At 42.8% G+C, this 15,771-nt stretch overlaps 1 protein-coding gene across 5 annotated transcripts in view; it reads left to right on the plus strand.

The window, feature by feature from the left end:
• The first annotated feature begins 3,083 nt into the window (after nucleotides 1-3,083).
• Nucleotides 3,084-15,771, plus strand: part of GTF2IRD1 (GTF2I repeat domain containing 1) — a 147,041-nt gene continuing 134,353 nt past the window's right edge. The window contains exons 1-2 of one of the 5 annotated variants that reach the window (XM_087889388.1): nucleotides 3,103-3,427; nucleotides 3,569-3,629. Coding sequence is in view for 2 of the 5 variants with exons in the window: in XM_034420831.3 (XP_034276722.2) it covers nucleotides 3,269-3,427 (159 nt within the window). In the remaining 3 variants the exon portion in view is untranslated. Of the gene's footprint in view, nucleotides 3,630-15,771 lie in introns of all 5 variants that reach the window. The other 4 variants (XM_087889386.1, XM_034420832.3, XM_034420831.3 and 1 more) reach the window with 4 other exon arrangements.

A 15,771-nucleotide genomic window follows, 5' to 3' on the forward strand; every position in this document is an offset into this window, starting at 1 on the left:
AATTCATTGCTGTTGACATTTTCCACTCGATTCATCATATTATGGCACACCTCAAATTTATTTATTTCAATTTTTAACATTATACAGCCACCAATCTTATAATAAACTCTGGGTAGCTCCTAATCAAAAATTAAAATAACATAAAAAACATATTAAAACAAAATGCACAAAAACCTGGCACCAAGTCAAGCTTCTGACATGCAATCACATCGTCTTATCTGATTGCTCGGAGGAAAAGCCGAGCCTTCAAAGCTTTTCTGAAGGGTTAGAGGCCTGCTTAATCTTAGCTGGGCAGAGTGTTCCACAGGGTAGGGGCCGGCACATAAAAGGCATGCTTCCTAGTTCCCATCAGATGGCTATTTTTAAAGGAAGGGACTAGAAGCATGCCCACTCTATCTGACCTGGTAGGATGGGTAGATGTCCTTAGGGAAAGGTGGTCCCACAGATAAGCTGGCCTTGTGCCATAGTGTTGTTGTTGCTGTTAGTTGCGAAGTCATATCCAACCCATCATGACCCCATGGGTAACGTTCCTCCAGGCCTTCCTGTCCTCTTATCATCCTCTAGAGTCCATTTAAGCTCACACCTACTGCTTCAGTGACTCCATCCAGCCACCTCGTTCTCTGTCGTCCCCTTCTTCTTTTGCCCTCAATCTTTCCCAGCATTAGGCTCTTCTCCAGTGAGTCCTTCCTTCTCATTAGGTGGCCAAAGTATTTGAGTTTCATCTTCAGGATCTGGCCTTCTAAAGAGCCGTCAGGGTTGATCTCCTCTAGGACTGACCAGTTTGATCGCCTTGTAGTCCAAGGGACTCACAGGAGTCTTCTCCAGCACCATAGTTCAAAGGCCTCAATTCTTTGGCGCTCAGCCTTTCTTATGGTCCAACTTTCTTGTGCCTTATAGGCTTTTAAAATGATGTCCAATACCTTGAATTGCACCTGGAAAAAATTGGAAGCCAGTGCGGTTTGCACAACAGAGGTATTACAAGGGCTCCCATCGAAGTGTGTGCTGTCATGCTTTGGACCAGTTTCTGGTTAATCTTCAAGGGCAGCTCCATGTAGAGCACATTGCAGTAATCCAAATAGAACTAAGGCACAGTGTCTGTGAGCAAGGCTTCCTGGTCCAGGAAAGGGCACAATGGCTGCATTAGCCAAATCTATACAAAAGTGCCCTAACCTCAAACAGGAGTTGTGAGTTCAGGAGGGATCCTCCAGGGTTGGGGGAATTTATTTATTTAAGACTGTTATATCCCACCCTCTCATTTCAACTCTGGAGTGTAATTCTAACCTAGCAATGGATTTTATAGCTCAACAAGCTGTGATAACATCTTCAAGCAAATACAGCACTGTCCTGGGTTCTGGGTGCTTCAGTCTAGATCCCTGCAAGAAGCAGAAGGTGGAATGGAGACTTTCATGGACTTTGGGTGAAGATTTGAATAAGAAGGGACCTTGGATGTCTTCTAGTCTAACGCCCTGCTCATGCGGGAGACCTTATACCATTTCAGACAAATGGTTGTAACAATCTCTTCTTAAAAATCTCCAGTGTGGGAGTGCACAACTTCTGGAGGCAAGTAGTTCCACTGATTCTAACTGTCAGGAAATTTCTCCTTAGTTCTAAGTCACTTCTCTCCTTGATTAGTTTCCATCCATTGCTACTTGTCCTGCCCTCTGGTGCTTTGGAGAATAGGTTGACTCCCTCTTCTTTGTGGCACCCCCTCAAATATTGGAACACAGCTATCATGTCTCCCCTAGTCCTTCTCTTCATTAACCTAGACATACCCAATTCCTGCAACCGTTCTTTATATGTTTTAGCCTCCAATCCTCCAATCATCTTTGTTGCTCTTCTCTGCACTCTTTCTAGAGTCTTCACATCTTTTTTTATATGGTGGCAACCAAAACTGGATGTCCTCTTTCATCAGCCATGGATGATATACTCCCATGCTGTGAGTCAGACTTGTGGTCTGGGGGAGGTCCGAGGACTCTCAACGGCTTTACCACCAGTAGCTCTGCAGGCCTATTTCTTTATGACCCGTATTTTTTTTCTCCTCCAAGAACCTTTAAGGAAAGGAAAATATTTTAGTTATTTGGTGGGTTGGAAAGATAATCTAGAAATGATTTTTTTAAAAAAGCCCTGGAGATGCCAAAATGGGTGAAATCTTCTGTCTGAAAAAGTCATTCCCCTCCTTCCCGCCCTTTGCCTTGCCCTCCCCTTACCCAACCCACCTTACCCCACTTACCAGGGGTGAAAACCAGCAGGTTTGGACAGGTTCTGGAGAACTGGTAGTGGAAATTTTGAGTAGTTCGGAGAACCGGCAAATACCACCTCTGGCTGGCCCCAATGGGGTGGGAATGGAGATTTTGCAATATCCTTCCCCCAGGAGTGGGCAAGGAATGGAGATTTGCAGTATCCTTCCCCTGGAGTGGGATGGGAATGGAGATTTTGCAGTATCCTTCCCCTGCCATGCCCACCAAGCCACACCCACAGAACCCGTAGTAAAAAAAAATTGGATTTCACCACTGTCCCTTACCCAACCCAACCCTTCTGGACTCGATTACAGGCCCACATTTTAGGTTAAAGCGAGAAATACAGGTAGTCCTCAACTTACATTTTATTTAGTGACTGTTCAAAGTTACAACGTCCCTGAAAAAAAGTGACTTAGGACCCTTTGTCACTCTTATGGCTGCTGCGGCATCCTGACGGTCATACGATCACAAAAGTCAGATGCTTGGCTAAGGTTTCATGCTTATGACGGGTTGCAGCGTCCCAAGGTCATGTCATCCCCTTTTGCAAAACCTCTGAGAAGCCAAAATCAATGTGGGGGGGGGGGAGAGAGCCAAATTCACCTAACAACCCTATTACTAACTTAACAACGGCTGTGATTCACTAAAACCGAGGTCGTAAAATGGAGCAAAGCTTCGTTTGACCCAAGGGCATCGATTTCGGTCGCAAATCAAGGACTACCTGGTACGCACTCTTGTCACCCCCAGCGATATCCTTGCAACTTCCTCTATAATTCGTTCTCCGTCAGAAATTCCCGCTTTCTCTCCCCCCCCCACACACCGCCCCCAACCTCGGTTCGCTCCAGCTTTGGGGGGGGGGCGGAAAGAAGAATCCGGAGGGAAACCCGCGAAACCTCCTGCGATCCCCGCTGCCTCCCCTCCGCTTTTCCCCCCCCCATCGCCCGCCTGCCCGCCTGCCTGCCTCTTAATCCTGTATGTAAATGACAGCCAATGGAGGCGGCTCTTGAGCTGGGCTGGGATTAGAGCCGGGGCGAATGGCTTGCAATCTTACTGGGATTACAGAACAAAGAGGCCCCCTCCCCTTCGCCTTGTCTGCAGCCCCCGGGAGCAGGGGCTGGCTGCATGGGGGGCCTCTGCTTGGCCCAGGACCCCCTCCCTTTCGCATCCATCCTTCCCTCCCGGAGGCAGCCCGGGTGAGAATCGCCAGCCTCCCCCCACCCCAATCCCTCCCTCCCTCCCACCGCTCGCCAGTCTTCCCATTCTCCTCTTCCTCCTCCTCCTCCTCCTCTCTCGCTCTCCTTCCTTCCTTCCTTCCTTCCTTCTCGTCTTTACAGATTAATTCAACCCTGCAATCCGGGCGGGAGGAGCCGGGGAGAGAGGCGCTGATCCCTTGCGGTAAGAAGAAGAAAGGGGGAAAAAAAAACTTTTCAATCAATCCTCCAGCCCGCTTTTCCTCCATCCCCTCTAATCTCCCCAATAATCTGCATTGTTGTTGTTGTTGTTATTATTAATATATGTACAAAATAGGAGGAGGAGGAGGAGGAGGATGGTGATCTAGTGTGATCGACGGACGGCCGCTTTGCATTTTCCTCCCCTTTTGCTTGCCTCCCGTTCTCCTGGATTGTTGAGACCGCTCTCGGCCAGCCTTTGGGGAGGGAGAGGGAGGGAGAGAGGCTGACATGGGATTATTTTCAATGAAAGAAGTTATGGGGTGGGGAGAGGCCTGGAAAAGGGAGGGGGCGGAATCTGCTCTCCGGGAGGTGACCCGGGATCGAAGGTGATCGTTTCTTCTCGCCTTCGATCCCCGGAGGAGATTTCTCTCTGAATATACCGGTGTCTCTCTGACTTGTCATTTTCTCCGGCGATATTTTGTTGCTGTGTTTGTGGGTCTGTGTGTGTGTGTGTGTGTTTGCGGGGTGGGGGGAAAAGAGAAGTGTGTGTGGGGGTCTTCTTTCTAGGCTGAGTTGCATAAATCGTTGCTTGCAGTAGATGCTGAGGGGTGTGTGGGAAAGGGGACCCCCCCCTTCTCCTTTTTTCTGCTGCGGTTGGGGAATGAGGTCAAAGTGAAAAAGCCAAAAGGAAGGAAAGTGAGTTGGTAAACTGAAATTCCCCTTTTTTTCTCTTATCTGCTCTGGGATGCTTTTAAACCATTTTTTTTGGTTCTCCCACTTCAGCACACCTGGTTGCCTTTTGCCTTCCCTCAGTCTAAATATGGATGGTTCTCTTGTAAAAAGCTTAACCCATTGATTTTTTGATTATTATTATTTTTTCAATAGAATAGAATAACAAGAGTTGGAAGGGACCTTGGAGGTCTTTTAGTCCAACATTCACTTTTAGGGTGAATGTATTTTCTTTTTCTTTTTTGAACGTCCATTTACAAGCAGCCCTGACATTTCCTAAACAAATAATAAATGCGTGGGTTGAGTGTGATTTTTATCCATGTTGATGCGCTGTTACATTTGTTTATAATTAAGGATGTTCTATTTTAGCATGCCAGGCTACTTCAAATTGTGCCTGAAGTCTAAAGATGCTTTCTTTCGCATGCCTGGTGTTTCTATTCTAATCCGAATTACCAGATGATTGAAGCTTGTGTGCTCAAATGTTCCAAAACCAGGTGTCAAGATGATCTCTCGATAACATCTAACCTTGAAAGTGAAAATCTTGTAGGGCCTGTTTGTGGCTAGATCTGTGGCTGGGAGAAATAGATTTGCACATGCTCAGAGACTTTATTTATTCTGTACAGTTTTGAGAAGTCCAGCCTTGTTTCTCTACTGGACACAACATTAAAAAAAAAAGAAAAAAGCTGGTTGATTTGTTTGTGTGGCTGTACATTCGATGAAGAAAGGTTTCTGTTTTAGCATTTAGCCTTCGATACACACTCAGTTTAAAGTGCTGTATCAGTGGAATTTGAACTCTGTAAGAAAAGTGCTTCCTAAACAGCACTTTTAATATGGTGGACGTGATTATTTTCTATTAGATGCTAATAGCTGCTATTTTTGTATATGCATCAAATCCATAGATGTAAGACAGATACAGCCATGAAATGGTCTATGGTGCAAATGAACCTTACACATATACAGTCACGATTTTCATCCTTGTGTTATCTATGGCTGTAGCTAAATAAACCAATAACAAAACAAAACGCTCTAAATAGATTTATCCATGAGCAAGCAAAGGCTGCAGGAGAAAGGTTTGGGGGGGGGGGAGAGGAGAGAAAGGGAAGGAGGGAGAGGAACCAAGGCAGCACACACAGTCTTATTTTAAAAATAGAAACAAGTGTTTAACTGGTGAGACACTCCCTCTTTTTTTTTCTTCTTACCAGCAAAACCACTAACCAGACCCAGAGAGATTCAACCAGTATGCTTTGCCCTTCTGCAAGGGAATTACTGGTGAGGTAGGTAGGAGTGGGCATTCTGCAGTGGGGATAGATGGCCTGAATCCCTGCTGAAAAATGAAATTTGACAGGGAAGATGATGCATGGAAAGGATTCTGTTGGGCCTTCTTTGCTGTAATATGTTGCATGTCCTGGCACATTCTTCATTCAGCTTGCCCTGTGAATGGAAATTTAATAGGCTTCTTAACCTACCAAGTTAACTTGATTCAATGATCAGATCATTGAACTGCCCAGGAAACTGGTAGGTCCAAACAAATTTTGAACAGAAAGATCAAAGGACCTGCATTTCTGCATCGTTCACAGGAGAGACTGTTTCTTTTATTTATTGTATTTATTTATTTATTGGTTCGATTTATATGCCGCCCTTCTCTGGAGACTCAGGACGGCTTACAATTTTTTTATTTTTTTAAAAAATTTGATTTATATGCCGCCCTTCTCCGGAGATTCAGAGCGGCTTACAATGTGCTCAGCAATAGCCTTCATCCTTTTGTATATTTATACAAAGTCAGCTTATTGCCCCCACAACTGGGTCTTCAATTTACCTACCTTAGAAAGGATGGAAGGCTGAGTCAACCTTGAGCCTTGGCGAGATTCGAACCTGCAGTAATTGCAGGCAGCTGGTCTTAATAACCAGCTTAATAACAGGGTGCCTTAGACCACTGTACTACCAAGGCTCTTAACAATGAGTTAAGCAATAGCCTTCATACTTTTGTATATACCTGCTTAGTAGGGCTTTCGGCACCCCCTAAGCGGTGTTCTTTTTTATACAAAGTCAGCTTATTGCCCCCACAATCCGGATCCTCATTTTACCTACCTCGAAAGGATGGAAGGCTGAGTCAACCTTGAGCCTGGTGAGATTTGAACTTGCAGTAATTGCAGGCAGCTGGTGCTACTTAACAGCACTTTAGTCTGCTGCGCCACCAAAGCTCTTTTCCTATCAGATAATACAATACATTTCATCTTGAGAATTATTGTACAATTTTTGGCAACCACGAGTGATGTACTTTCAGGACGAGTCTTCTTCTGTAAAATGGGTCCGTTGGTGTGTTATTTACTGAAGCTCCTGTATCTCATTATTTATGAGAGCCTCAATAGTTGCGGTTTTGGGGTGGGTTGTATTCTGTTTTTAAAAAGTGAGTAGGGCATGGAAGAGGCTATTTCAGGGGTGTCAAACTCAAGGCCCAGGGGCCGGATCCAGCCCGCGGAGTGCTTATATCTGGCCTCTGGGGCTGCCCTGGAAAAAGCGAAGGACCAGATTGCGGTGCCTCTGCCAGTGAAAACAGAGCTCAGATGGGCCGCCTGTGGAGCTCCGTTTTCACTGGCAGAGGGTTGCAGGAGGCCGTTGCAGTGGAAAACAGAGCTTGGGAGCCCGTTTTAGCTGATGGGTCACCACAATTGTCTCTGACACGTGTGATGTTGAACTGGCCATGCCCACCCTGGCCACACCCAGGGTGTGGCCCCCCGAGGTCAAACACAACCCTGATGTGGCCCTCAATGAAATCGAGTTTGACACCCTTGGGGTATTTGATTAATTTACGGGAGGAAGCCAAGTAAAGAGACGTGCTGGCTCATTGGGTAGAATGCAGTATTGCAGGTTAATTCTGCTGACTGCCAGGGGTTCGATCCTCCCTGGCGCAAGGTTGGTCTCAGCCATTCATCTTTCCAAGGTCGGTAAGATGAGGACCCAGATTGTTGGCGGCAATATGCGGACTCTGAAAACCGCTTAGCAAGGGCTGTAAAGTGGTGTATAAGTTTTAAGTGCTATTGCTATTGCTGTAGTCAACATTGAATTATATGTGCAAACAATCTGGCTAGACAGCTTTTTATGTTTGAAACTGAAGGGAATTTGTAGGGAAACACAGATTCATTGAAAAAAACATTGAATATTGGTAAGAATAAAGGCTTGAGTCATGGTGGCATTGAGAGATCAGAAAGCACTGTGAAAGTATTAATTTTCTCTATAAATTACAGCTAGTAGATTATATAATGCAAGTAGACATTCAATAGCAAAGTCACCTGGGAGATCAGTCTGTGTCCATTTTACAGCTGAGATATGACTGAGGCAGTGTATTATCTTTTAATTGGTCCATGGGGTAAAGCTACTTCCTTCAAGTTTGCTACAGTAGTAATCAGTGGCATTCTGTTTTATAAATCAATGGAACAAATACAGGTTACCTGATTGGCTGAACTGTTGCAGCATCATGGAATGCTAAGAGACAGTTTAATTGCTCAGGGGCGTGTGTCAGTTGTAAAAACTTGACACTTAAGGCCGTAAGAGATTAAGAAGTTGATTTATCGTGGTGGAATTCTCTGCTTGTCACCAACATCCAGGAGGCTGCTGAGATCACTGAGGCGGTGTTTTATTGTTTAGGGAAGGGACGTCAAACTCAAGACCTGGGGGCCAGATCCGGCCCGTGGGGTGCTTAGATCTGGCCCGCGGGCCGCTCTGAAAACAGTGGAGGACCAGCCTGCAGTGCCTCTGCCAGCGAAAACTGAGCTCGGGAGGGTTGCGGGCAGCCCTCCCGAGCTCCATTTTCATTGGCAGAGGGTTGCAGGAGGCTGTCGCAGCCGAAACCAGAGCTCGGGAGCCCATTTTCACTGGCAGAGTGCTTGGGCCGCCATAGGCGCCCCTGACATGAGTGACATCGAGCTGGCCACGCCCCCCAGGTCAAACACACCCTGATGCGGCCCTCAATGAAATTGAGTTTGACACCCCTGGTTTAGGACAATAATCAGTATTTGGGGGCAGCTCTATTGTAGTGGAGCAGCATGCTGTGAAAGAATCAGCTGAGGATTTGGGAGAGTTGATATAGAAAAAACTTTTCTTGTCCAAAAGTTGTGTGATTATTGTGTTGCATTTTCCCTAATTCCGCTAATAACAGAGGCTCTGGCAGTCATCTATGTGTGTATGTCCATTAACCAAAGGCCCTCTGAGTAATCTGTTGCCATTATCTGAAATTTATGTCATCGACTTGGCCACAGGGTGCTAATTTGTGTACCCAATAAGGCTGTGCATCGTCGGGCTCAACACGTGCAGAGGGCAGTGACAATACGACAAAATACAGCCTATTTTGATCAGACAGATCGGGGTTCAAGAGTCTCTGCTTATTGTTACACCTTTTCTGGTCCCAGCATTAGTATCTCTGTTTTGCATTTCACAAATGGTTTCTCTTATTCACTTTTTCATAAACAGTGTATTGTTAATAACAGTGGAACCCAATCTGGGACTGCATATACTTTCTGAAAGTCTTGGGATGGATCCAAGCATTAGCAGTGGTATTAAGTTTAATTGGTGATAACTTGTTAAATCATATGTAATGTTTCTAATACTCTCTCTTAAAAATAAAATAAAATCCTGGCTCCTTATTTCTGGGTGTAGCACCTCATAAATTACTCAAAGATCAAATATGGCCCTCAACCAAACAAGTCATTTCTCTCCTTGATTATAGCTGTCCTTTCAGTCCTTTCTCTAGAGATTCTCTAGAAATTAAATCAGTGAATATGACTAACTTTCTAAAAGTAGAAGTTTAGGCTCCACCTCTAATACGTGTCCAATTAGATGGCAGATCCAGGTGAATCTGACTTAATCCGTAAATCTGATTTGGAAGGGCAATCTAATTCATTAATCAGAATGATACAGGTAGTCCTTGACTTATGTCCATTTGTGTAGTGACCACTCACACTTAAGATTGGTACTAAGAAAAGTGACTTCAACTGGTCCTCACACTTACGGCTGTCAAAGCATCCTCATGGTCATGTGATCAAAATTTGGGTGCTTGTCCAAGGATGTATTTACAAGGATGCAGTGTCTCTCGATCATAAGGTTGTCATTTGCGACGTTCCCAGATGACAAACAAAGACAATGGGTGAAGCCAGATTCGTTTAACAACCATAGCTAAAAAGGTCAAAAATTGGGCCCGAGTCACTTAAAACTGTCTTGCTTAGCAGTGGAAATGCTGGTCCAATTGTGGTTATATATGGAGGACTACCCGTATATCTGCTGTTCTCTTGTACGTGAATACAGGGATGCTGTATTCAATAAGCTGTATATATTCCACTCTGGTCATGCGACTGAAAGGGAGAAAGGTTTATAGTGGAGCATTCGGCAGCATTATCACTCTTTTTCCTCCCTTACAGGATTATCTTGGAGAAATTTTTGAGGGATTTTTCTTCCATAGCCGCCAAGCCTGATCCTAATCAAAATCCCTTTTTGATTAAATGAAGAATTAAACAGAGTCAAGATCACGTGAAGCATTAGTACCGCTTTGATAAAATCTTAGTAAGACCACACCTGGAATACTGCATCCAGTTTTGGTCACCACCTTATAAAAAAGACATTGAGACGTTGGAAAAAATGCAGAGAAGAGCAACAAAGATGATTAAGGGCCTGGTGACTAAAACAGGTGAAGAATGGTTGAGTATGACTAATCTAGAGAAAAGAAGGACTGGGGTGACATGATAGCAGTGTTCCAATATCTAAGGGGCTGCCACAAAAAAGAGGGGGGGGGTCAACTTATTTTCCAAAGCACCTGACGGCAGAACAAGAAGCAATGGATGAAAACTAATCAAGGAGAGAACCAACTTAGAAGAAGAAATTTTCTGACAGTGAGAACAATTAACCATGGAATGGCTTGCCTTCAGAAGTTGTGGGTGCTCCAACACGTTAAGCTTTCAAGAAGAGACTGGACAGCCACTTGTCTAGAATGGAATAGGGTCTCCTGCTTGAGCAGGGGGTTGGACTAGAAGACCTTTGAGGTCCCTTCCAACTCTATTATTCTGTAAAAATCCAGTCTCTTTTCAACCATGATCAACCAAGAAATACACAATAGGTAAGAAGTCTAACTTAACCCAAATGTATCATCTTCCTAAAGGTGATTATTTAGGTAAAACATGGTGCACAAAGTGCAGGGAAATATTCAGGAAGAAATCTGATGTATAAATCAAACCTTGTTTGTATATCTATACAAACAAGGTTTGATTTATACATCAGAAACAGCTTTTTGGATCTCTATATCTCTAGATACTCTATACTGTAGTATAGAGATAGTCCTCAATTTATAACCACAATTGTGACCAACATTTATTTTGCTAGGCAAGGCAATTATTAAGTGAGCCAGGCTGAATATTATGACCTTTTTTGCTATGGTTGTTAAGCGAATTGCTGCAGTTGTTAAATGAATCAGGCTTCTCTCATTGATGCTGCTTGTTGGAAATCAGTTGGAAAGGGTAGAAATGGCAATCACGTGACTCTGGGTTACTGCATCTGTCTTAAATCCATATTGGTTGCCAAGTCCTTGAATTCAATCATGTGACCATGGGGTTGCTGTTATGGTCATAAGTCCAAGGACGGGACATAAGCCACTTTTTTTAGTGCTGTTGTAACTTTGAACGGTTGTTAAATAAAATGGTTTTAAATCAAGGACTACTTGTATATAAGTATAAAGTATATATACTCAGGGTGCATTCTCCAATAGAGTAGAATACTTTATTTAGCCAAGTGTGATTAGACTTACAAGGAATTTGTCTCCTGTGCAGAAGCTCTCAGTATACATGCAATGCAATAATATAGCATAAAAATGATACATCATTGCATTGTAGTAATAATCATAATAATGATACTGATAGGAGGAGGTAATAGAGAAGATGAGAAGGAGAGCCGCAGTGGTTAGAGTGCAGTACTGCAGGCTACTTCTGTTGACTGCCGGCTGACTGCAGTTTGTCAGTTCAAATCTCACCAGGCTCAAGGTTGACTCAGCTTTCCATCCTTCCGAGGTGGGTAAAATGAGGACCCAGATTGTTGGGGGGAACAAGCTGACTCTGTAAATTGCTTAGAGAGGGCTGTAAACCACTGTAAAGTGGTATATAAGTCTAAGTGCTATTGCTATAATAATACTACAGCCATAATCCAAGGGTATGGATTCTTATATCCAAGAGTCCAATAGTAAATCCATGAATTGAAGGGTAGATTCTTATACCCAGCAGGTAAAAAGACATAGTGAGGATCAACTAGCACTGGTGAAAAAATTGGGAAATTGTATGGAAGTCGGGTGTGGAGTATAGGCAAAAGAACATTCCATCTGACCACATTTTGCTCAGGTAACACTTGTAATTGGCTAAGACCATTAGTCCAATCACAGTGAAAATATAAATCAACCTTCCAATATTTGGAATAACGTTTTACAGATTCCCAGATACTGATGGTTCTGCAAGTTGCAAGACATCTGGGTAGCAGCACATTGGGGTAAGTTGAAGCAAACAAATGCTGAAGTAATAGTGATAACAAAGGGATTTTTGCAGCCCACTGTCTGGAATGGTAATAACACTCCATTAAACAGGCTGCAACTGTCTCTGGCTTGATAAAATTTGATTAGCGCAAACTGATAGGAGGCCTGATGGTCTCTCCGGCGTGTAGAAACTGAATCTCAGAGGGTAGGGAAGCACAGAATGTGCCTTGTCTTAAACAGTGGCTGTCATTAAATGGCATATGTCGAATGCTATGCTCTGGAGCTGTGGCTGAAGTCTTTTGATAACGCCACCTAAGAGAATTAAATCTTTTTCATGAAGAAGAAAAGTATTTTGCCAGAGAGAACACCGACTTGGGTTTCAGTCAGTGGAAAACAGCTGGCTGTTGATTAAATGACCCGAGAAGGCAGGTGATATACTAAATCTTCAGCTGCCTTTTGCCCTGGGTGAGTACTGTACAGGTTGTGACTTTTATTTTATTTTATACTTTGAAAAGAGTTGATATCCAGTCCTTCCGGTTAAACGTATTGTGGGCCAAGTAAACCAAAACAACAGATGTTAAAATCAGAGATGGAAACAAACCAAATGAAACTAAATCAAGGAATAAGGAAGTTATTTGATGGAGGCGGAGAAGAAACCTTTATGGAATGAATCTCTTACTCGTTTTCTTTTGGAAGAATTTACCCCAAACACAAGTCAATATTATTTGTTTCTCTGTTTATCAGTTCATTCCTGCTCCTCCTTGGAAATCTTCCTGAACGTCTTACATTCCAAATGAAATAAAGCATGACTAATATAAAATTCAACTCCAAATCAGATAAAAATTAATAGGGTAGTTTTATAGAACCATCAGAGAAAAAAACCAGCAGCAAACTAAGACTGAGGCATTGATTAAAATATCTTAAGGAATCGAATGATGATCAAAATGATTTCTTCAAAAGCAGGAAAAAGGGGAAGCTTGTTGAATTATTTTTATTAGGGTTCTGAAGGAAGGACAGGGCTGGCATCTTCTTGTTTGTATCTATATGTGCTACCTTTAAAAAAAAATCAGTCCTCTGTGGCTTGATCATATTAGGGTCCTTTGCCAAGGTCTTCCCTTCTGATTATTTACAGGTATCCTTGACTTACGACCATCACAATTGAGCCCAAAATTTCTGTTGCTGTTGCTAAGTGAGTTTTGCCCCTTTTTACGACCTTTCTTGCCACATTTGTTAAGCGAATCACTGCAATTGGTATGTTAATACACGATTGTTAAGTGAATCTGGTTTTGCCATTGACTTTGTTTGTCAGAAGGTCGCATGAGGTAATCCTGTGACCGGTTGCTCCTCTGGACCTGTGAGCCTGTATGTGTGGGCCTTGAAAAATCTAACCTGGTGTTTAACTTTTGAGATCCTATGCTTAGTGAATAGACTGTAAATATTTCATTCTTTTTTCTTGTGTTCAATCATGTCAAATTCTCAGAGATTGCCTGGACTAGTTCCTGCAGTTTTCTTGGCAGAAGTGGTTTTTCAGAAGTGGTTTGCCATGGCCTCCTTCCAAGGGCTGAGAGAAAACCAAGGTCACCCAGCTGGCTTCATGCCCAAGATGGAGCTAGAACTCACAGTCTCCTGGTTTCTAGGCTGATGCCTTAACTATTACATCAACTCTCTTTTAAATGTACCAGTGAATAAATATTTCCACAACTTGGTGATCTCAATAGATACTGAGGCCATATCTCCCAGACTTTTAGCCCAGTGAGATTTCAGCCCCTATAAAAGTAGGGGAAAATGTTGAGGAAAGCTGAAGATTCAGAATGAAGTTGTGTGTTGAAGTAAGATCTTTCCTGTTGTTTTCAACCTCTGGTGGTTCTAGAACATGGACATGTAATGTTCTTGGGGCATTAGATACTTATTTGTTGTTTAGGTGGATTGTTTTATTAGTTTCATATCTTCTTTATTGTTCAGGAGCAATATGGCATACATAACATTTCCTTCTAACTTTCCCCCACAAAAACAACAAGCCTTTAAGATAGGTTAGGCTGAGAAAGACAGTTATTAACATTAACATTAGATCCTCCCATGCTTATAGCATATCGGTCAGCAAGGGATCTCTAGTATTTTCAGTTTGGGGCAAGTACTTCAGCATCTTCCCATGTCATATTTAAAATTTTTAAGTCGTTTATGAAGGTTCTTCACCATGTATTTTGAGGGTGTCCTCTTGGTCATTTGGGCATCGAGGGTTTGTGTGTGTGTCCATCTCATTGCCATCTTGGGAATTTGGTTGTTCTCCCTACGGAGTATAATGACCTGCAAGTTGGAGTCTTCTGCGTGTGACAATGTTATGTAATTTGCAGGAGAAACTCTTGGAGCACTTCTTCATTAGTAACATGGTCTAAATAGTGAATCTTTAGGATTCGGTGAAGGCATCTTTGTTGGAAGACGTTGAGTCTCTTGTTAATACTCGCTGAGGGTTTCCAGGTCTCACTGGCATAAATAGCTGTTGGGATCACTAGAGGCGAGCAAATGGAATGTAAGTGGACCAGTGGTGGGATTCAAATAATTTAACAACCGGTTCTGTGCCCTAATGACCGACTGGGTGGTCATGTGACTGGGTGAGCGTGGCCAACTCAATATCACTCACGTCGAGGGGCACCTTGCCTCGCCCTGCTTGCCTGGCCTCCTGAGCTCTTCTGGTCTTTGTCTATTAATTTGTCTACTATTACAATGATTATCGAATGCCTGCCTGTCCTTCTGGATCTGGAACTCCCACAGATTCTTAGCTCTATTATTCTCCACGATCTTCTGTGGAAACTCTGGGAATTCTGGGAGTTAAAGTCCATACATTTTTCAGCTGAAAGACACTGATCTACCCCTTGGGTTCTATCTAGTGTGATAAATCCGTGTTTCTATGGATCTGGTGCTTAGTGCCTGTTCTTCTGCTGTTATGATCAGTGATCAGTACTGCCTTTTACACACACACACACACACACACAGACACACACACAACCCAGAGCAGGGGTCTGCAGTCTTTAACACACAAAAAGGCATTTGGACCCGTTTCCCACAGAAAAGAAAACACTGGGAGCCACAAAACCCTTTTGACATCTAAAATGAAAATAACACTGCATATATCATTTTTTACCTTTATGCTTATAGTTTATTTAACTCAGCACTATTTCTTCTGGGCCTTGGGTGGAAAAAGAGCTTTCCTATCACTTGCTGGAGATGTCATGGGTTAATCTTGGAATTTCTGTGAGCAAATTCTAGTTTACTGGAATTGCATCTTTGGCTTAATTGTAATGATATATTCAATTAAATTTGAAGCCTTTTATATAATTGTTTCTTCCACTTCAGGAATAATTATAAAAATGATGATTTCTCATTCATTTCTTTACTAGTAGTAGAAACAGAATAAGCAGCCATAAATGTCACCTAAAGTTGGAATCCTATATTTGGATTCTGATGGATATTTATTGTTGTGAATGCTTTTGCAAAACAGTGGCTGGGAAGACTTGGCACATATAAGTTTACAAAGCAGCTATTTCAAATAACATTTCTTGATTGTGTATTCTTACTTGCCCTCTTATACTGTACCACTGCATTTTGGATTCAAATGCAAAACAAACAAAAAAAATAGTTTGGAGAAAGGAATGCTACACCTGTTTGCAATTCTTTAAGGCAGCTGCATTTTTTTCCTGGGATTATGCAGCTTCCTGGGATTATGCAGCTGCCTTTCTTCCCCAGAAAAGACCATATTTTGTTTAAAGAATTGCAGACAAATGCATCCCTGTCTACCATAGCAATGCACAGTCCTAGGTATGTTACGTAGATATTATTGCCAAATCAGATACTTCTCACTTAATATTGCATATTCAATTTCTCTTTCCTATGTTAATAACTTTACATTTGTTTCTGTTTTCAG

Source organism: Pantherophis guttatus, chromosome 1, assembly GCF_059756535.1.
Source record: "Pantherophis guttatus breed Tessera chromosome 1, ASM5975653v1, whole genome shotgun sequence".
In the NCBI taxonomy this organism is placed as follows: Eukaryota; Metazoa; Chordata; class Lepidosauria; order Squamata; family Colubridae; genus Pantherophis; species Pantherophis guttatus.